At 41.3% G+C, this 19,157-nt stretch overlaps 1 protein-coding gene across 5 annotated transcripts in view; it reads right to left on the minus strand.

Moving 5' to 3' along the window:
• MTMR6 (myotubularin related protein 6) overlaps positions 1 to 19,157 on the minus strand; it is a 30,698-nt gene that overhangs the window by 6,717 nt on the left and 4,824 nt on the right. For 3 of the 5 annotated variants that reach the window (XM_079903438.1, XM_079903437.1, XM_079903436.1), the window contains exons 2-14: positions 13,193 to 13,309; positions 11,287 to 11,449; positions 9,866 to 10,023; positions 9,301 to 9,429; positions 7,903 to 8,037; positions 7,139 to 7,252; positions 5,636 to 5,768; positions 4,561 to 4,670; positions 4,025 to 4,150; positions 1,448 to 1,497; positions 807 to 1,007; positions 294 to 425; positions 79 to 205 (exon numbers count right to left, since the gene is read on the minus strand). In XM_079903438.1, coding sequence (XP_079759564.1) covers positions 79 to 205; positions 294 to 425; positions 807 to 1,007; positions 1,448 to 1,497; positions 4,025 to 4,150; positions 4,561 to 4,670; positions 5,636 to 5,768; positions 7,139 to 7,252; positions 7,903 to 8,037; positions 9,301 to 9,429; positions 9,866 to 10,023; positions 11,287 to 11,449; positions 13,193 to 13,309 — 1,695 coding nt within the window. The remainder of the gene's footprint in view (positions 1 to 78; positions 206 to 293; positions 426 to 806; positions 1,008 to 1,447; positions 1,498 to 4,024; positions 4,151 to 4,560; positions 4,671 to 5,635; positions 5,769 to 7,138; positions 7,253 to 7,902; positions 8,038 to 9,300; positions 9,430 to 9,865; positions 10,024 to 11,286; positions 11,450 to 13,192; positions 13,310 to 19,157) is intronic. The other 2 variants (XM_079903439.1, XM_079903440.1) reach the window with 2 other exon arrangements.

Raw genomic sequence — 19,157 nt, forward strand, 5'->3', positions numbered from 1 at the left:
ACACTGAGAGCACCAAGTAAGGAAATAAACTAATTTAATATCCCAAATATATTACATCGAATACTTCAGAATACTTACAGATTCTAAGTCTTTAACATCTTTCTGTAACTGCTTATTTTGCTCATTCATATTCATAATTATATTAAACACAGACTGCCTAGGATGCAATGTTCGATCAAATTGGTGGTACATGTTTCTCCAAAACCTTTATGACAAAAAAAGAAAAAAAAAATACTTCAATAAATTGTGTTGGAGAAAAATTGAGTACAAATACTTCGATAATGCCAGCTTACTTGAAATGGAAAGCTACGGTATTTGGCTCCAGAACTGCCGGTTTCTGAGACGTGGAACTGTAGAGAGGATTGACGTACTTCTCCTGGTCGTCCAACAGAAACGGCCACAGGGAGTACGTCTTCTCCTTTAACCTAATGGGATGAGAAAAACACGAAGATCTTCCCAGAGACGCTAACGCTCATTTTTATAAAGCAGGCAGTCATTTCCCACGTAGAGTTAAGTTTTAGCTTTTGCTTCTATTCACAGTCTAGCCTCACCTCTGAATTCTTCACACTTCCACTGTACATGCTTTTCTGTATGTATGCTACACTTCAAAACAAACTTTAACTATTAACCCGAGAGCATGAGGGGTACTCAGAGCATACTCAGCTTCAGAAAAACAGACAATAAAATCTTTACAATAAGACCCAGTTCTGTATCATACTGTCAAGATAGTTTAAGTTCAACTATGATTTATGTTAGACCTCAGCTAAATAGGAAAGAAGAAAGTCCATTTCAATCAACTGTCTTACTTGAGTTCTTCTCTTTCCTTCTGACAATTTCCAATAAAGTTTCCAAATTGGCATGAATGAATATGTTCATGGATCTGAAGAAGAAACGCTTCATTGAATTCGAAGGCTTGTGGAAACTGTTCAGTCAAATGCCACACACATTCCAAGAACTGAGTAAACACCGGTGAAACTTCCTTTGGGTCACCATCCAAATGGCCACACCTAACCCCGCAGAAAGCACAAGCTTTTGAAAATGCCACTGAAAGAGGTCAACTGTTCGGGTATTGTTAAATTTAAATACATATCCACCCCACCGCCAAAAAAAATCGTAAAACATTGTTACGTTGGCATTAAAAAAACTGTCATGTTTTTATTGAAACAATTTACATCTATGAGTTTTTCAACCACAATTTTAACAGGTCTGTTACATTCTAACTACTACAATGCAGACAAAACGGAAGGTAATAAACTGCTATGAAAATTAACAAAAGTATCAGACTTGAAAAAAATGACAGAAAAAGAATTAAATCGGGCTTCATACAAAAAAACACCACTCTCACCTCCCATCAGACATGGGAGTTCATGAAGAACAGGAACATTCAGGTACTCTAAATTAGTTCTACTAACTTTACCAAGTGCCTAAATGTATAACTGTGACTCACCTCTCCGAATATTTATGTCCAAAGGAGATCCAATCTTTTTCTATTAAAACCTTAACGAGAAAAAATAAAATCCATTTTGTAACCACAATTCTTTTTTTGTTTAAAATGGATTAAATCCTATTATCTTAAAAACAGCATTTACACTTTTAACTTATGGTGGCAAACAAAATGAAATTTTTTAAATTACAGGCAAAAGACAGCAAGAACCTGGGTGAGAGGCTGGCTTAACAAGGAGTGAAAATGATACATAAAAAGAAATACAGTAGGTCTTGTGACTTAAGTTTACTTCAGTTGCATTTATTACATTTTAAGGGAAAAGTGCATGTTACAAAACACTATTGCATTTACATTTTTTGTATGTATGAGGATATATGCACAGAAAAAAGGTTAGGAAAATGAAAATCAGAAGGTTACCAGTGGTTACTGGGTGGCAAACTGGGGTGGACGTTTAAACCTTTTGGCTTACTTGTACGTTACTTCTGTAATACTTTAAAAAAAAAAAGGATGGTAAAGAAAGCAATGAAAAGTTTATATTCAAATTCAAATGTTGATATGTGACCTCCTGAGTGCACTCTTTTCTGTTACAACTCTACTGAAATAATAGGTTTCTAATTATTTTCGGTCTAATCTAAACAACATTATCTTCTTAGTATTTACTATACTTTCTAATTTCGTTATATAATCACCAAGTACATTCTTTTCAATGTCAAAATTGCCACTTTTAGCTCCTCTGACTTTGTCTTAAATCTCTCCAGAAGGCCATGGCACGTGTGGGTAAAGATGCAGATTCTGAAGTCACAGTGCACGGGCTCAAATCCCAGCTTCCCCACTTCCGCACCCGGCAACCTCGGGCACGTGGTCTGGGCTGTAGCCTCGGCTTCTACCGTGGGACCTTTGCCATTCTGCCACACACCCACGTCTGAAACTTAACTCAACACCGTTCTCACTCAGTCGCTTCTCTCAGCACAGTCCATCCTGGCAACTGAGCGCAGAGCCTGGAAGCAATCCGAGAAGAGGCGTCTTCTCCCCCACCCACACCCAGTCCGCGAAAAACGCTTACTCCGCTGTCTCGCCCTCCCTGGAGGGGCCCGTCGCCCACTCCTCCATCCGCGGGGCACTGCCTTAGTTCTGGCTCTCTTTTCTCTCCTAAGTCATCCTATCGGCTTCTATGCGGGTCTCCTAGCCTCCATTCCCACCGCTCTGCATTCCAGACACCATCTTTTTAAAAAGATGAGCTCTGAGCATGTTCCCGTTTCCCGCGTTTAAAGCCTGTTGCTGGGCTTCCCTGGTGGCGCAGTGGTTGAGAGTCCGCCTGCCGATGCAGGGGACACGGGTTCGTGCCCCGGTCCGGGAAGATCCCACATGCCGTGGAGCAGCTGGGCCCGTGAGCCATGGCCGCTGAGCCTGCGCGTCCGGAGCCTGTGCTCCGCAACGGGAGAGGCCACAGCAGTGAGAGGCCCGCGTACCGCAAAAAAAAAAAAAAAAAGCCTGTTGCTGGCTCTCACCCCCCAGCAGGGGGACGTCCAGTTGCCTGCCAGACTTCTCCTCCTCGGGCCCTAGCCCACCCCGTTCTTCTGTGCCAGCCTCACCCTCACACAGCCTGCACCCTACCCATCACCCGCCGGCTGCAGTCACCTGCAGGGGCCACGCCTTAGTCCTCACCGTTCCTCTAGCCTGCGAGGCTCCCGCACGGTCGCCGGTCACTTACTGCACGCTTTCATCTGGATGCCCGGCAGACAGTGAAAGCCAAACATGGCCAAGGAAACACCCCTATCTCACACGCCCAAGGCCAGCAGAACCTTACTTTATTAGAAGCCCTTGCATTTGACCTGTCCCAGATGCAACATGCCGGCACCACGAAAACAACGGTTCTGAAAGGAGTCTGGCTGCATTAAACCTTCCCCTGCTTTAAGACAGCACTGTGCTTCATAATTCTAAACTAATAAAAACTGCCTACCAGCTCTTCATTTATTTTACCTGCCCTGAGTTAAAATAAATTGTGAAAACAGGAGTTAATCTGACCATGCTCGTGCATTAAACACAAAACCCAAGAGCCGGGGCTTCGGCACCACAAAGCAGGGAATCTGCTCAACTAGAAATCGCACCTTCAGGTTTAAAACATGCTCCCTAGAGTGTAGTTACAACTAACAAGTGAAGGTGCACTAAATAGAAAGTTTCCTCTAGAATATAGTTTATAAGTACTCTTATCTATGTCTTGTCTTACTACAATATTTACATTTGTTAGATAAAAATGAGGGAGAAATACTGAATATTTCTATTGCAACATTTCACGGGGGGAAAAAAAACCTTTTAATCTAAAACTTTTTGTCAAAGAGATGGCACAAGTGGAAATTAATCTAACTCAGAGTTTCTCAACCTCAGCAGTACTGACATTTTGGGCCAGGTAATCCTCTGTTGTAGGGACCGTCCTGTGAATTATAGGTTATTAGCAGCTGGCCTCCACCAGCTGGATCCCAGGTACACCTTTTCCTTTAGTTGTAACAATCAAGATGACACCTGGAGGGGGACAAAATCACTCCTATTTGAGACCAGTGGTCTGGCCAAACAAGTCCTTACCATGAATCCTCTGATTGTCCTGTAGTAGGGATCCAATAAGAGAGAGCCCAGGGAACAGACCTGGGAAGTCCTGTCCCAGCCATCAGAGCAATGTACCAACACACTCGCATTTTCAACCATTATTGCCTGAAAAGAAAGACCACACACTTCGATTCTAGCAAAATCCATTTTAGGTAAATCAGTAAGTGCTATTTACTCAAAAACCGAAGTAGCAGGTATTGCATTACAAAGAAGAGCTAGGATCGCAATGATTATGTTGTCACAGCATAATCTCCAAGGAACCGGACAAAACACAAAGCGAACAAACAAAAAGCACAGACAAAAATGCCGTTGCAATGTGTTGCGGAATTTCTCTTGAAGTTCCTACATTAAGTGCTACATGATATTTTCAAGGTTCAAATTAAAGTGAACCTCATTAAAGAGGTAAAACATAATAGAAGTTATCTGGCAGGAAAGGATACCAGCACCCAACAGAATAAATCCATTCCTTCCCAACCAGTGAAAGTCCAGATCAAACATGAGTGAAGAAGGGTTACTTTGGCTAAGAAGATTGCAGCGTCCATAACGGCTTTGATGTGGCGCAGCCATCCTGCGTTCTCCAGGCCCGAGTAGAAATCACTGACGGAAAGCCCTTTGGTACCATTGACTGCAAGGGGAAAGACATTTCAGTTAGAAAGGAGCTTGAGTGCCCACTTCTATTCAAGAGACCCCTGGGGAGCGAGGTGGGGAAGAAGAGGACAAAATAAACAGGCAAGACTCTTTATACATGAACACATGCTATTAAAAGCTCAATAATGGAGTTTTAGGTACATTTTTCTGTCATTCCTCATGCTTAAAAAAAAAAAATTGCTCCAATACCCTTTTTAAAAAAATTTTCAACACAAATGTGTAACTAAAAATAGTCTGAGGGGCTTCCCTGGTGGTCCAGTGGTTGAGAGTCCGCCTGCCAATGCAGGGGACACGGGTTCGTGCCCCGGTCCGGGAGGATCCCACATGCCACGGAGTGGCTGGGCCTGAGAGCCATGGCTGCTGAGCCTGCGCGTCCAGAGCCTGTGCTCCGCAGCGAGAGAGGCCACAGCAGTGAGGGGCCCGCATACCGCAAAAAAAAAAAAAAAAAAAAAAGTCTGAGATTCCAGTTTTTTAAGTTCCACACCAAGACTGGAAAGATAGCTTAATATTTAAATAGAACACTGTCATAAATTAATCTTCACTGCACTAATCAAGAATATCTAACAATAGCAATTTTTTGTAAAACCAGTAGAATTATACTGTCTAATAAATATAGTGGCCGCTACTGAAATACAGCTATTACACACTTGAAATGTGGGCAGTCCACAGTAAGAGGTAAGTATAAGAGACACACTAGCCAATTTCTAGGACTTAAAGGAAAAGAAGCAAAATATATCATTACTAATTTTTTACACTGATTACATGTTAGCATGTTTTAATATATTAGGTTAAGTATGTTATTAAAATTAATTTCAACTGGTTTTTACACTTCTGAACGTGACTACTAGAAAATTTTTAATTATATAATTTTAAATTTTATAATGTGACTAGCATTACATTTCTATGGGACAAAGCTGCCTAGAAGGTAAGCAATAATCGTACCTTCCAATAATTTCTGAAGGCTGGACCGCATGACATGAATATTTTCAATTCCAACAAACTGAAATCTAATATTAGAATAGTTGTCTTCATTTTCATAACCTTTTCCAGCTGCTCTGTTGGCCATTGCATTCAGCTAAAATTTTAAATTTTAGAAATTTAGAGACAAATTGCTTTTATCTTTTAGTTTACCAAAACATCATGAAAACACTAAATAAACCACAATTTAGCTAGCAGAGTTTAAAGGAACTCATCAAAACTGAATATACTACCATTTTTTAATAAGTGAAAAGTGTCATATATGTTATTCATAGTACAGAAGGATCCTATAAAGTAACAAAATGATTGCTATATAAGAATCAGATAAGTTCCCCACATATAATTCATGAAACTAATTCACATATGTATTTAGTCAGTTTTCCACATGTTTGTAATATTTTAAAATTAAAAAAAAGAAAGAAATGTCTCCTGTCCAAACCCTATATGATTCAGTGTTGAGCAGAGCTGGGGAGTTTTTACAGAATGAACTTAGAAGATTGACTTCAGAACAAGCCTGGAGCACTTAATCATTCAGAAAGCCACAGGGACCCTGAAAAATCACATCTGAAACATGCACTAGATTGTTCCAGGTCCTCCATATTCCGGGTTACTGGAAGACCACACCCTATACGACACAGTGTATGATGAGCTAGACTGATACAGCTCCAAGAACTGGGGCAAAAACAGCCCAGTTGCTAGGGAGAGAAGACTGCCTATAGGCCCACAGTCTTCGGTTATTAGATCAAATGCTATCAGAGGTTAAGATTTGGCATGTTTAATTCTTTCAGACTAGGATTTCATATGGTACGTCATGATAATTTGCTAAATAGTCTTATGAACTTGGATGAAACAGAACCTAAGTTGGAAGAAAATGTTGCTTTTCATGCAGTGGACTGGGGCCCAGGTTCGTAAGAAGTATAGTTAAATTGTGTCTACTGACCCACTGGTCATTCAGCACCTGTGATGGCTAAGGCAAGAGTTAGGTGTTTAAATGCTTCCACATTATTACCACTTGAGTTTAACTAGTAAAACGAACCAATCAAAGAAAGATCTATTCTCTGTGTAGGAGTCAATTATATAAGTAAGAGATATGAGGGCCTGAGAAACAAATCACCCTCAGACCTCATGTTCAGAAAGTCTTACGTTACAATCATCTTTTTATATCTAGCATTACCTAAAAATAGTTCTAAGCAATTAACCCACCCAGATTATACAAGGAAGTAAACTAAAATTTTTCTTACAAGAGGTATCACCAACACCCTTGAATTCTAAGAAAGTCTTTTTTTAAAACAAAAGAATATCAAATTATCCATTTCTAATTTTTAATACTTGTTAATTTATGCAAATTAATCTTATCTTGTTTTCTCCATTATCTTTTGTGAAATTGCATAATGATGAGAATTACTTCTAAAACAACTACCATTCCTTTCAACAAAGCTGCCTAAAATTGTGTTCTATATCGCTCACTCGCTTTTTCCCATCGCTTTCTCTTATTTTCTCATCATTCCAGATTTTTGAAGAAATTCTCACTATAATTCTGCCAATGTCCTTTTGTGTAGCCCACCAGCTCTGCATGCGATGCTATAATAAAAATTAAAAGTAATGTTAGCTATTACCATTGAGGATTTTAATTACTTTAGTTTCAGTATCTTACATGAATTGGTTGTTCAACTGTGTTTACAAAAAGAAAAAGGGATTCTAACATTTGTTCCAATGATAAAAATTTATCCTGACATTATAGATACCTAACAGAACAACTATTTACTGTTCACTATTTATAATTCCCTAGTTCAATATTTCCTAAGTTAGCTCACTATCTATTTTCCTTATTTTCCTGAATATTCCAAATTACAGTCCATTATTTTAACAGCGTTTTGCCAATTAAAAATTCCACCAAAAAAAGTAATAAGAATTTCTAATTTTCACAACACATACTTTTCAGTATTTCTTCACAATAACATAAGGCTTACATATCATCTAGAGGTCCCAATATAAAATTCAGGTTTCCTAAATTTGTATATGTATCAGAAGACATAAGAAATCACCACCTGGGTTATTGGGAAATTGGTATCCTAAGTTGGTATCCTTTAAAAGATTGATCTCCTTAGTATCATTAGCCTCGGTTAATTTACAACTAGGATTCAGATATGTTAAATATGGACGAAGTGATCAGTTCCCACTAACTGAATTAGCAGAGATAAGCGAGACCGTACTAGACTTAAGACACATACTCTGGGCCTGGTGTCCATGACATACATGTAGCGGTTGGCTGGGTTGGCTTTGCTGATGGCCTGAAGCAAGTGTTCGTCCTCCAGGCACCGGGCACTGAATCCTGACAGCGGCTGACTACATCGACAAATGGCAGCCTAGTTTTAAAAAGAGAGGAAATAGATTATCCAAAGATGTCTAAAACACACCTCAAAGACATGCTTAAAGGAAAAAAACCCACAGTTAAAATCAAATGTGCAATCTATTTAAAAGTCAGGGAACTAAGATCCCGCATGCCTCACAGCACAGCCAAAAAAACAAAAACAAAACAAAAACAGAAAGCAAAACAAAATCAAAAAACAACAAAAAATCCTATAGCAAAAATAAAGGAGCCGGGAGATGGACTGGAGATAAGGTTGAGGGAATCTTCTAGAATGAGATAAAGAGGAGAGAATTTAGAGGGTATTAACTTCCTAGCATAGAAAGTTTATGCTAGGAAGCCCACTTGTCCACATACACACACAAAAGTACAAAGAAAATTAACATAAGAGAGGAAGCTACCAAAGAAATAGAGGGGCAATTTCCCAACTGAGTCCTGAGTTTCCACGTAGAATTTAAAACAACATGCCAAGGCCTGAAATCATTGTGAAATTTCAGGACACTGGGGGAAAAGAAAATTCTAAAACCTTCTCAAGGAAAAAAATCAGGCCACAAAAGACTGGGAGTCAGAACTGGCATCCATCCCTCAAGTTACCAGCTGTGAGGACAGGAAAATGATTCGCCCTCTCTGAACCACAGCTTCCCCATTTGAAAGGTACAGGGAATAATACCCAGAGACTACCTTATAAAGTTACATGAGGATCCCATGCGTATAAGACATTAAGTATGCAGTACCTCCTGGCCTTCTGTGGAGACCACAAAGGCAAATTGTACTGGGACGGGCAAGTCCGATTACAGAATCTCAGTGAAAAGACTCCTCCACCCATTCATACAGCAAAAATCCTTCTGATCTGAAGAGCTGACTATTAAAATGGGAGCCTGAAACACCCTTGGCTCTCTCCCTTTTCTCAATAGTTGGCTTTTCAGAACTATCTGGTTTCCCCCAAAACAAGCAGGATCAAAAGAGAAGCACAGGAAAGGAAGGAGAATCTATCTGTTCACAAATCCTGTTATTTTCAAGTCACTACTAGAGGAAGGAAGGAAAGGATGAGAGGGAGGGGAGGAAGATGACAAGTATGAAAGTTTCTGTGTTTCAGATAATTTTGTTTTAAAATTTCAAAAATGTAATCAAGCGAAAAGCCAGCATTTCTCTATCGGCAACACTGTAACAATGACCTCTAAATGTAAAAATGAGTGTTCTTTTGGACACAATCTGAAGAGGGGTTACACTCCATTTGTAAAATCAAAAGACAGCTTCCTACCTCCTTATTTTGATGATAGTAGGAAAGAACTGGGAACCTTCCCTTGCTCCGGAACTTGGAACTACCAACAATGATTGGTTTGCTTGCTATTCGGGGAACATAAAGTTCTCTGGGATAAGTTTCACAAATCTGTAAAAAATCAAATAAAATATAACTATTCTCCTCATAGTTCAAAAACCAAGAGGTTAAAAATCACCTTTAAAAACCACTAAAGGGCTTCCCTGGTGGCGCAGTGGTTGGGAGTCCGCCTGCCGATGCAGGGGACACGGGTTCGTGCCCCGGTCCGGGAAGATCCCACATGCCGCGGAGCATCTGGGCCCGTGAGCCATGGCCGCTGAGCCTGCGCGTCCGGAGCCTGTGCTCCGCAACGGGAGAGGCCACAACAGTGAGAGGCCCACGTACCGCAAAAAAAAAAAAAAAAAAAAAAACCACTAAAACTTATTAAATGCAAGAACAGTACTTGGCAGTACATAGACAAGTCACTGCTATGACGGTCTCTGACCCTCCCCTCCAGTATGTTTTCTGAGCTCCTCCAACAGGTGACAATGTTTTCTGAGCCCCTTACCTTGTAGTCGCGGTTGGCGTCGGACAACTGCCAGTTGGAATTCGGCACGCCCATTCTCTTATACTCTTCAGCGAGGTCGACGAGCTGCCAACCTCGCAGCCTTTCTGAATCATTTTGTTTGGGATTATAAGAGAATGCATAGAGATCTTCATATTTTGCTATGGCATACAAAACACATGAATGTCAAAATGCAATTTATAGGACCTAATACACTACAAATGAAAGAAATTTTTCAGTTTTATCCCTCCATTTTAAAAAAATCTTCAGAGAGATAGCTAATACCTGCACATACTTGAACTTAGTATTTTCTCAGTTCTTTGATGCAGATGATTACACCTAAAGGCACACATACTGATCTGAGATTCAATTTACACCATCGGCAAAAGCTAGTAAACAGTACAGACTCATACATTAAATACTCTACTGCAATATTTCCTTTTCTTAAAAGTAAAAATTTAAAGATACAAGTAGACCCTTCCCACCCACCACTTTTCCCAAATGAGATGTAAAATGGAAGCCCAGCGCTCTAATGGAAAGCTAGAGGCGGCACACAGAAGCTGAGACTGCATACACCCCAACAGGACGGCGTGGACCAAAATCGTCAAAGGCTGCTCAGAGCTCCAGAGAGCACCCGCTTCTGAACAAGGCCAAGCTCCAAAGTCACAGAACCATCCCCGCGGTAAGGGCTGCCCTGGGGACAGTGGGACCAACAGCACAGGCTTCCAGGGTTAGGAGAGCAGAGTGAGTGTGGACCTGCTCCCAGATCACTGCGACCCAGGTGTTCAGCACAAAGGAACGTTCAGGAACCGGTGCGCTTTGCCTCCAGAGAGAGCTGTGGAGTCCAGCACGTCGGCGTAGGGGCGTAAGATCTCAGGGGGGTAAGCAGTGATGCAACTCCTCTCTAGGGCCATGTCACCCTCACTGCCACCTCTGCTAAAGCAGGGGTCACCCTCTCTTCCCTCTGCTCACCCCCTCAGGCTCCACTCCCTCAGATTAAATGTACTAGTCCCACTGCTACCAGAGGAGCCTGACCGTCCTTAACTTCTCGTTCAGGAATCAATTTCCAAGTCATTGCTCTCAGTTGTGGGATACCATTTAAAAAAAAAAAAAAAAGCTGTGCTACTGGTTTTATCAACTTTAAAGACACCCACGTAAATCTATGGTTTTTCAAGTCTGTACTACTATAAACGTTTCACTCTTTCCTTCTTATTATCCCTTCTTTCCTTCTTATTACCCCTTCTTCTTACAATTCAGAGCAGAAGTTTCTCATTATTTCTAGGCCAAACTTTTTGGAACAGAGCGCACAAGACCTTGACTTAAGAGTACTTAAAGTACAAAATAACAATAATGAGATATTTTAAAAGTATCTTAGATAATCCATCTCATTTGAGCAAGTAAGCTTTGGTCCTGAAGAACAGTACCTTGTTTTGACAGCTGTAGCAAAGAGTTGTAAATATCGTGGCAGTCTCTTTCTCTGGGAACAATGAAATGCACAGTCCGGAAGTTCTTGCACTGGATCACAAGAGGGCATCCAGAAGTCGTGAGAGCTAGTTTCTCCACCAAGGCAATATGGTGGTGCAGTATCTACAGCATGAGAAAACGTTTGACCATCGTTATAAACAAGCACTAAGTACCTTACTCGCTTCCCAGAGTGCGTAAATGTTAGAAACGCCCTCTTCAAATAAAGTCTCAGAGGTTATACGCTACACACCCAAACTTAAACTTTTAAATGACCAAATGCCCAAGCCGGAAACACACCCTGATACTTCCCCATCGCTGCACATGTTCCACACACCATCAGACCCCGAGAACGGCATCTCCTAAATACCTCTGCACCATCTCCTTCTCTCCATCTCCACTGTCACGGCCCTAGTTGCAATGCCCCCACTGTTTCCCACCTGAATTACTGTAAAGAGCCTCCCGAATGCTCTCTCCACACCTACCCTTGACCCTCTCTAAGCCATTTTCTACAAGGCAGAGGAGTGACCATTAAAAAACAATTAAATAGTTATCATATGATCCAGCAATCCCACTCTTAGGCATATACCCAGAAAAGATGAAACCACTAATTCAAAAAGGTAACACGCACCCTAATGTTCACCGCAGCACTATTTACAATAGCCAGGTCATGGAAGCAACCTAAATGCCCATTGACAGACGAGTGGACAAAGAAGATGTGGTACATATATACAATGGAATATTACCCAGCCATAAAAAGAATGAAGTAATGTCATTTGCAGCAACATGGACGGACCTAGAAATTATCATACTAAGCAAAGTAAGTCACAAAGAGAAAGACAAATATATCACATATCACTTATATGTAGAATCTAAAATAGGATACAAATCAACATATCTACAAAACAGAAACAGACTCACAGACAGAGAACAGACCTGTGGTTGCCAAGGGGGAGGGGGAAGGGGAGGGAAGGAGTGGGAGCTTGGGGTTAGCAGATGCAGACTATTACATACAGGATGGATAAACAACAAGGTCCTACTGCACGGCACAGGGAACTGTATTCAGTATCCTGTGAGAAACCATGATGGAAAAGAATGTGAAAAAGAGTGTATATGTGTGTACCTGAGTCACTGTGCTGTACAGCAGAGATTAGCACAACACTGTACATCAATAATACTTGAGGCTAGGGAAGTGGGAAATAACATGACTAGATGGCTTTTTAAATTGCTTTTCTAAAATTTTATTTATAAAAATAAAATAAAAAGCAATAAAAAAAGCCACCTAGGGGCGGGATAGGGAGGGTGGGAGGGAGACGCAAGAGGGGGGAGATATGGGGATATATGTATACGTATAGCTGATTCACTTTGTTATACAGCAGAAACTAACACACCACTGTAAAGCGATTATACTCCAATAAAGATGTTCAAAAAAAGAAAAGTAAATACATAAACAATAAAAAAGCCACCTAGTCATGTTATTTCCCGCTTCCCTAGCCTCATTTCAGGTCCCTTGCCACATCCCTAAGTTCTGGTGACAACAGCCTTCTTTTGGCTCTTCCAATGCACCAAGCTCCTTTACACAGCACTGCGGTGCTCCTACCTCTTCACCCTTCTAGTGTTATTTCTAACTTCTAGTGTTATTTCTGGCCTTTGCTTAAAATTCATCACCGAGAAAGAATGCCACTCCACAATGACATCACTGTCTTATTAAAATAGGAGGGCAGGTGTGAACACGTGACTTTGAAAATTTTTTGGTTGAGACAAATACCCAACGATTACAATTTTTTGTGCATATTCAAAATAAAACATGAGCTAGACCATGTCCAATAATATAATTACAGTAAACAGCACAGCAGAGGTCTTCCTTACCCAGGTTTCTTTCTGATGAGAGTCTATAAACAGCAGATGTGTGGCCGTGAGATACAGGGTTCCTGTTAACGACTTGTTGCTCGTACTGAATCGGTCGAGCAATTTCACTTGCTCAACCTGAAAAAGAGAAAGGTGTTATTTCTCATTTCAAAAGTCGTATAAATTCTTTTTCTGTTATCCCAGCATTTAAATGTACATTTTCTCCTTCTGTTCAAAAACATAAGTTTATTTAATATTGAAAGTTAAATTGCACATATCTTGGGGAACATATAAACCACCAACAATATAAGTATTATTAATATTTACAGTGACAAATATAACCAATAGAGAAGAACTCTGTAAAAAAGGTAACATAAATATGGAAGGGAATGGGCCTCCCTGGTGCCGCAGTGCTTAAGAATCCGCCTGCCAATGCAGGGGACATGGGTTTGAGCTCTGGTCTGGGAAGATCCCACATGCCGCGGAGCAACTAAGCTTGTGCGCTACAACTACTGAGCCTGTGCTCTAGAGCCCTCAAGCCACAACTACTGAGCCCGCACGCCTAGAGCCCGTGCCCTGCAACAAGAGAAGCCACCGCAATGAGAAGCCCGCGCACCACAACGAAGAGTAGACCCCGCTCGCTGCAACTAGAGAAAGCCTGCATGCAGCAATGAAGACCCAATGCAGCCAAAAATAAAATAAATAAGTAAATGAATTTATTTAAAAAAGAAATATGGAAGGGAACAGCGAGGATATGGTATAAACAAGCATAAACGTTTTTTGTATCCAAGAATCAATATCTTTTATTAAAAGCTGGCAAGTCAAGAAATAAATAAGGTTATTATCTAGAGTTAGGAAACTAAAATACCAGAAAAAAATCAATCAGGAAGTAGTTAATAGGTTGCAGCCTACAACTTACTCTGCTCACGTCTGCACCCAGGATACTGCTCTGTGTCCAGCCCTGTGCTTCTACTCACCCCGTCCGCCCTGCCAACAGGCTCTCCTGCTCAGCTAAGTGAGAGGCATTCTTCAGGGCTCACTGATGTCCTGTCTTTTAACAGGAAGGCTTCTCAGTTAATTAATTAATTACTAATGTCAGCTTTGTATTTCTTCCTGGCTCTGCACTCCCTGGCATAGATTATGTTACATGTTGCTCCCTCGCCCTCTACAGCTGACGCAGTGAAGTACATAGTACATCTTTATTGATAGTACATACACAGACACACACGAACACACACACACACACACACACACACACACACACACACACACACACACACGGGTGCCACTGGAGAGCGGGTTAGAGTTGGCCAAGAATTTGCAGGAGACCACTGTTTTGAACAGACAGTATTTATTACTATTCATTCGTATGGGGGACTAGAGAAAGCCCGCACACAGCCCGCAACTAGAGAAAGCCCGCACACAGCAATGAAGGCCCAATGCAGCTAAAAATAAATAATAAATAAATTTAAAAGAAAGAAATATAAAAAAAAAGGCTAATCAGCTCCTCCTCCAAGATATTCAATGCCATAGTTTTTTTTTAACTTATAACAGTATCCATTCAAATAAGTTAAAATTTAAATGTAAAAAAATATCTGGTTTTGATACAAAACTTTATCTGCATGGGTACGGCAATGAATTGAGTTTTAACACCTTCCTCTGGAAACTTAGAGACATGATCTAACAACGTATTCTAGCTCCAGTCCGAGAGCTGATTTGAGAGACAAAAACTGTCAGATCGTCACACACTGTCCTTTAAGACAACAGGAAAACGTCCTTCTTATAAACCTGAATGAAGACTGGAAATCAGCATCTATTTCATTGCTCAGGACCATTTCTTCCTTAAATAAAAATGTAACTTTATTATACCACATACTTCTCATCAAAACTTAAACACTTTAAAACAATGGGATCAACTACTGTTGCCTCGTTAACTGTATGAGGTTCGGCTGCAAGGAAAGTCTGGCCAACCAACAGCGACCCCAGAAATATTTATCTCACCTGTCTTATTTCCTGCAGCAATTAAAACAAAGTGTTAACGGCTCTAGAGAAAAGAGAACTGATGAATATATATGGAGATAAAGGTTATCATAAGGTATCAACTCTACTCAAGCAAACAACCTGTGCCAACGTCACTCTGCTGCACTTCAGATACCCCCAGAGAAGAGAAAAAAGTGTACTGACATGTAGTTTACAAAGGCGGGCCGGCATGGGGCGGCGGGCTGATTTTATTACCATTGAATTCAACAGTAAGTTTGTTTTTTACAAAAAAGTCCACATGAAGGGTTTGAATCTGTGGATTTTAAAAAGATCATAAATATTTCTTGTTTCCTCCAATCACAAGGCTTAAATAATAATTTCTCTACAAGGACAAAACCGTGTACACACGATTCTCTACATGCAAGACAATCACACCCTCTTCATCTGGATCTTGACCCTCTCTTGCCCATCCCCTACTTGCTACTACTACTCTTCAGGGCTCCATTCTCTATAGGCAAACTCAACCACTGTCACTGTTGTAGTCTGTATGTTAGCGACTCCCAAAACCGAATGTCCAGCTCTGCTCTCTCCTGAGTTCACACTGTCTGCTGCACACACAACAATAAGAGTTCCTGACGCAGTGCTGAGGTCGTATCATATGCTCAGTACCACAATAAGTGTTTAAATGAACACACGACTTTTTTTAATGTTCACAACCCCCGTGCGGTAAGTACTATTACTATCCCCATGGAAACTGAGAGGTAGGTTAGGGAAATGTGCTAGCGTCAGCTGGGGAGTGGAACAGCCCAGTCTTAACCCTACATCAGAGGTCTGATTCCCGCCGCTCTATCCTGCTCTACTGGGACATCTTAAGGGGCATGTTAAGCATACTGAGAACGAAACGGATTTCCCCTGACCTCTCACAAATATGTTCCTAATGCTGTATTTCTGGACTGAGTTAATGGTACTCCATCCTCACCCACGCTAGAAACCTCAGATCCATCCTATGACTTCCTGACCCCTAACATTCAGTGAATCACAACGTCTACCAATTTTATGGCCTGAATGTACATATATATATATATATATATGTATACACACACACACACACACACACATATATATATATATTTTTTTTTGGCTGTGCCGTGCGGCATGAGGAATCTTAGTTCTTAGTTCCCCAACCAGGGATCGAGCGTGCACTCCGAGTGGAAGCGAGGAGTCCTAACCACTGGACCACCAGGGACGTCCCATGGTCTAAATATGTTTAAATTCTGCTCCATCCACCATTTTTCAAGTGTTCCCACAGCATAATGGAAGTGTCTGTTCAAGGGTCCATCTCTCCCGCCAAGGCTGTAGCATGTCCAGGGCGAGGACTGTCTCTTGTGTCTGAATACCTAAGGGCTAGCACAGCACCGGACACAGTAAATGTTTGTGGAACTAGGGCGAACTGCCACAGAGAAATTCCCCACGGGGAGAAACAGAAGGTGCCCGAAATTCACCAGTGGTCTCTCTTGCTGAAGTCATCAAGGCATTTATTAAATAGAGTTCTTTATAACATTATACTGTTCCTCACTTCTCTCTGCCACCTTTTCCCTACAAAGTAGGTGAACGGTAGACACCCATTCGGTAACTTATGAACAAATCTAAAGTATACAAATGACTAACAGAGTGTACAGTTACAGTTCAGTTCCTTTTTTTAAAATAAAAGTGTGGACTCTCAGCCCCCTACCCCACTCCTCATTTCTTCCTCTAGGGCTGTACAATGTTCCATGCTTCTTTCTGGCTGGGTGTCTATCGAGATTGGAAATTCAGGTTGATAATACTCTTCCTAACGCTTTAAGCCTATTTCTTGATTTCTCCTAATTTCTACATCCAAAATTTTCTGAAATTCCCTTGGTTAGAGCTTTAATTTGGGTTAAACATACAAGTTTCAAAGCCTAGCTGTTCATCTGAATCATCTCCGAAACTTTACAAAAGTACAAATCCCACCTCCCACCTCCCACCACAGAATCGTCTCAGGACACGGAGACCAAGAAGCTGTATTTTTAAGAAACTCACCAGATTGTTCTTGTGCACCTGATACTCCTTCTAATGTTAACTCCAAATGAATCCCTCTTGCTCTCAACTCACATTAGGCTCTGTTCCTTCTCTATCTTTGCACTCTCTCCCCAAACAGTTAAGGCTCCGGCTTGCCTCATCCTCCCACTTGTTAAAAGAGCTTCTTACAACTTTAGCCATTTAAAATACACCCCTGCGTTCCGTGTGCATGCACACACCCCACACACGTCTTTGAAGAACCTGGGAAGAAGATGCACATAAATATACAGAAAGAGAGTTTGCTAATTCGCCCAAAAATACACTGGCTATCAGCTGGAGGTCAATCTGTCTGGGTTTCATTTTCTTTATCTGTAGAATAAGGACAATAATCTCAACCTCAAGGGCTGCAGAAAGGCTGGATAACAAATGTCAGGTACTTTACCCCAAGTCTGCTTGACAGATAGTAAGCAATAAAGTGCTCAAATAGATGTTTAACAAATTACTATTGTTAGTAAGCTGATAAGCTAAGTCGAGCCCTGACGCTCCTCTGTATTAAACTACTGCCCAGTGAAGTTCAAACAGAGAAAGGAAGGAAGAGGTACATGGACTCCAAAAGCAAACGCACTATTCTAATGTGCTCTATGGGCAGAAAAATCTATGCTTTCCTAATGTAAGTGTCAAAAGCAAAGATCAACAAAATTTTCTTGACTAATCCAGAGAAAACACAGAATTCTCAATACAGGAGGAAAAATGTAAAAGGGGAGACATAATATTTTACCTGATGAAAAAGAAACACCTGTAAAGGTAGAGAAACTGCGGCAGGTAAAGGGACACGAGTGGAGGACTGTAGGCACGGCAGTCTGTGCTCAGATGGGGGTTTTAAGAAGATCTTTCCAATGGCAACATGGAGAGAACGCTGCGTTGGGAAGAGTCTGCTAGTGCAGCGGGCAGGCGAGAGGCTGCTGAAATAACCTAGGGGTGCCTGGGAGAGACATGACACGGGCCTGGAGGATAAGGAGGAAGCCCACCTGGGGGCAATAACTGATGTGAGAAGTAAAGGAGGAGAAACGGGCTTCTTGAGATGTTAGCTTGTCACTGGTGGCCATTCGCTAGGACAGAGGATCAAAGGGAATGTAAGTGTGAGGGAAAGAGAGTCTATCTCAACTGTAACAATCTGAGGATTATTCATGACCTTAGTAAATGGAGGATTCTACTCAAATCGAGGCCACATAACAGAAAATCATGACATTTCTCCTTCCATATGGCAACCTCTATGTGGATGTGACAGATAATAAATCTGAAATTATTCAAAAACATTTATTTACTACTTAAAGGTCTGGAGAATATAGAAGATCTTCTGAGAAAACACAGATTATTCTGTTCTTGGCTGAAAATCCTAAGATAAATATTAAAAACACAGAAATCGGATCTTTTTCTTTGCTAAAACCATCAGCATACAAATTTCCAACCACAGACTTAGCCAGTTTCTCAACACCAACTGCTGCTTCTTATTTCCCCCCTTCACCGAGGAACTGAAAGTACTTTACAGATGTCGCTACAGATTTTTCCCAGTGTTTTCCTGGAAGTGTTCTCTGTCAGATATTTAGGCAGCACGTGTCTCTCTCCCCCCTCCCCTCCCCACCCTCTCTCTGTCATCACTAGCCCTGAGGAAATGCCAGCACATCACTTTATGGGCCATTTAGGGGAACTGTGGCCAACTCTGGGCCTGCAATAAAAGGTGGCCTAATGGTGTCTACGGCAAGTTCACATTTCAGCTGACTACAAAGCTGGAAATGAAAAGCACAGGGAGTCACACATACACGGAATCACATTCTGAAAATGCAAGACACCCATCTGCCCCTAAGAGGGATAAGCGGGCCTCTGGGACAGAAGGGACCAACGGCCTCCCCCAAGGTTCTGTGACCACCAGCTGCATGTACCCACTCTGCAGCTACAGGCCGAGGCC

This window comes from Stenella coeruleoalba (genome assembly GCF_951394435.1).
Source record: "Stenella coeruleoalba genome assembly, chromosome: 18".
NCBI lineage: Eukaryota > Metazoa > Chordata > Mammalia > Artiodactyla > Delphinidae > Stenella > Stenella coeruleoalba.